This window comes from Empidonax traillii, unplaced genomic scaffold, assembly GCF_003031625.1.
Source record: "Empidonax traillii isolate 1590-97213 ecotype Southwest subspecies unplaced genomic scaffold, ASM303162v1 scaffold1222:size288430, whole genome shotgun sequence".
Taxonomy (NCBI): domain Eukaryota; kingdom Metazoa; phylum Chordata; class Aves; order Passeriformes; family Tyrannidae; genus Empidonax; species Empidonax traillii.
This window is the reverse complement of record NW_020956415.1, coordinates 100705-102749: the sequence shown is the minus strand read 5'-3', so window position 1 is coordinate 102749 and position 2045 is coordinate 100705. Positions and strand designations below refer to the sequence as shown.

At 52.3% G+C, this 2045-nt stretch overlaps 1 protein-coding gene across 2 annotated transcripts in view; it reads left to right on the top strand.

The window, feature by feature from the left end:
• CCR7 (C-C motif chemokine receptor 7) overlaps positions 1 to 2045 on the top strand; it is a 12524-nt gene that overhangs the window by 3432 nt on the left and 7047 nt on the right. The window contains exon 1 of one of the 2 annotated variants that reach the window (XM_027905918.1): positions 521 to 624. The exons of the other annotated variant lie outside the window; for it this stretch is intronic. Coding sequence (XP_027761719.1) covers positions 615 to 624 — 10 coding nt within the window. The 5' untranslated portion in view covers positions 521 to 614. Of the gene's footprint in view, positions 1 to 520; positions 625 to 2045 lie in introns of those variants that run through there. 2 annotated transcript variants of the gene reach the window in all.

Sequence of the window (2045 nt, the reverse complement as noted above, 5' to 3'; positions counted from 1 at the left end):
GAGCACAAAAATACCCAAAGGCAGAAAGAGGGGAAGTCAGTGAGCTGCTGACGGTATCGTGAGGGAGAAGGGGGTGAAGGGCTGCTGGCCACGGGCAGTCCTGTGCACTGAGGCTTTTCATCCTGAACACCCTTCCCAGAACAGGTCTGGCGGACGGGATGGATGCTCCCCATGTCATCCAGCACTGGGCTCTGCGGGTGCTCCACAGATGAGGCAGGACCTGCTGCAGAGGGGAGGTGAGAAGGAGGTGAGAAGGAGGTGAGAAGGAGCCTCCTTCCCCTGGTTCCCGCACCACGGACCGTTTCTCACCTGTCGGTGCAGCAGCAGAGCCCACTTCACGCCCTGAGTGTCAGTGACAGCCCTGGGTGTGTGCAACCTGCCGAGGCACCGCAGGGCTCTGAGCACACGGGAGGAGGAAGAGGAGGAGGAGAAGGAGGAGGAGGAGGAGGAGGGTCTGCTGAATGTCAGCCACACCAGCGTGCCTGGTGTCATCGAGCTCCTCGCAGGGGGCAGGAAGTATAAAAGCAGAGTTCCCCGAGGAGGGTCCCTGGCAGCAGCTGGAGCGTGTGATGCTCTCACTGACGCTCTGACCAGATCCCCGCTGGAACCACACCATGGATGCAGGTGAGTACCACGGGCTGCAGCCCCTGGCTGTGCCTTCGGCTTTATTAATGGTGCTCAAACTCCTGCCCCGGGGCGCGGGAGCGGGACGCTTCTATCGGAGTGTTTAAACGGTGTAAAAGACTTTCGTCTTCCTCATTTTTACTATTTAAAAATAAATAAATAAATAAATAAATAACTGCACAGTTCTCTTTTAGAAGCTCAGAAACCTCAAAAGACTTCAGAAAACAATGTGCAAAAAGCAAGTGTGAGGGCAATGTTATAGGCTCCTGTGTCCCAAAGAAAATGGGCTCTTCTTGCATAGTTCACACCTTTTCTTCTGTGTTCTTAATTAAGAAAAAAAAAAAAAAAAAAAAAAGGGAGAAAGAGGGAGAACACTCCCTCCCTGGAAACGTTATAATTCAGTGAATAAATCAAGGAACTAGGAGCAAGTAAAAAAAAGCTGAGGTTGTCTGCTAAGTCCATCCAGTCTTTTGCAAATTATTTGTATTGATGGATATCTGCAGGAACACTGGGGATGCAGAGGAGGCTCTGGGGATGCAAGCGGCTTTGGGAGTTCAGGATGCTCAGGGGGATGTAGGAGGCTCTGGGGATGCTCCAGGGATGCAGGAGGCTCTGGGGATGCTCCAGGGATGCAGGAGGCTCTGGGGATGCTCCAGGGATGCAGGAGGCTCTGGGGATGCTCCAGGGATGCAGGAGGCTCTGGGGATGCTCCAGGGATGCAGGAGGCTCTGGGGATGCTCCAGGGATGCAGGAGGCTCTGGGGATGCTCCAGGGATGCAGGAGGGGGCGGGTCCCACCGGACCCTCCAGGCAGGAACAGGGAAGGGGCTGAGTGAGTCTTCTCATGGAAGTTTGGGGGCAACTGAACTCAAGCTTAGTTCCTGGGAAAGGCAAATCATGACAGGGAAAAGAAAGAGTTAGCAAGAATCTGACAAGAAGAGTAGGATAGTGTTCCTGCTTTGGGGTTTTTGTCCTACAGTTGTATTCCAGAGGAGTATTCCATTCCTCTGGAAGGTGCCCAGCTGTGGTGCTGTCTTTGAAACGCTTCTGGCTCACTTCAGCGTGAGGCTTTTTAACTTGCTTATCCCCGCTTATCTTGTCCTTTGATTCACAGTTTCCTGAAAGGAGTGGAGGCAGATAATCATTAACTTACTTCTGTGACAGATCAGTGAACACAAGAAATAAGAGCATGACTGGGTTTCTCCGGGTCTGCTCATTCCTGAAATGATGGTGTCTCTGCCCTGCCAGTTGAGAGGAGGGGAAGGCACAGAGCTGTTAACTGCCAGTAGCCATTAGATCACTTGAGAATGATTAACTTTTCTCAGAAATACCTGCTTCTTCCCCCAAAAGCCTCTGTGCTGCTGGTGAAGAGGCGCCAGAAACTGGTACAAGTACGAAGATGCAGAGAGTGAGTTACTCCCT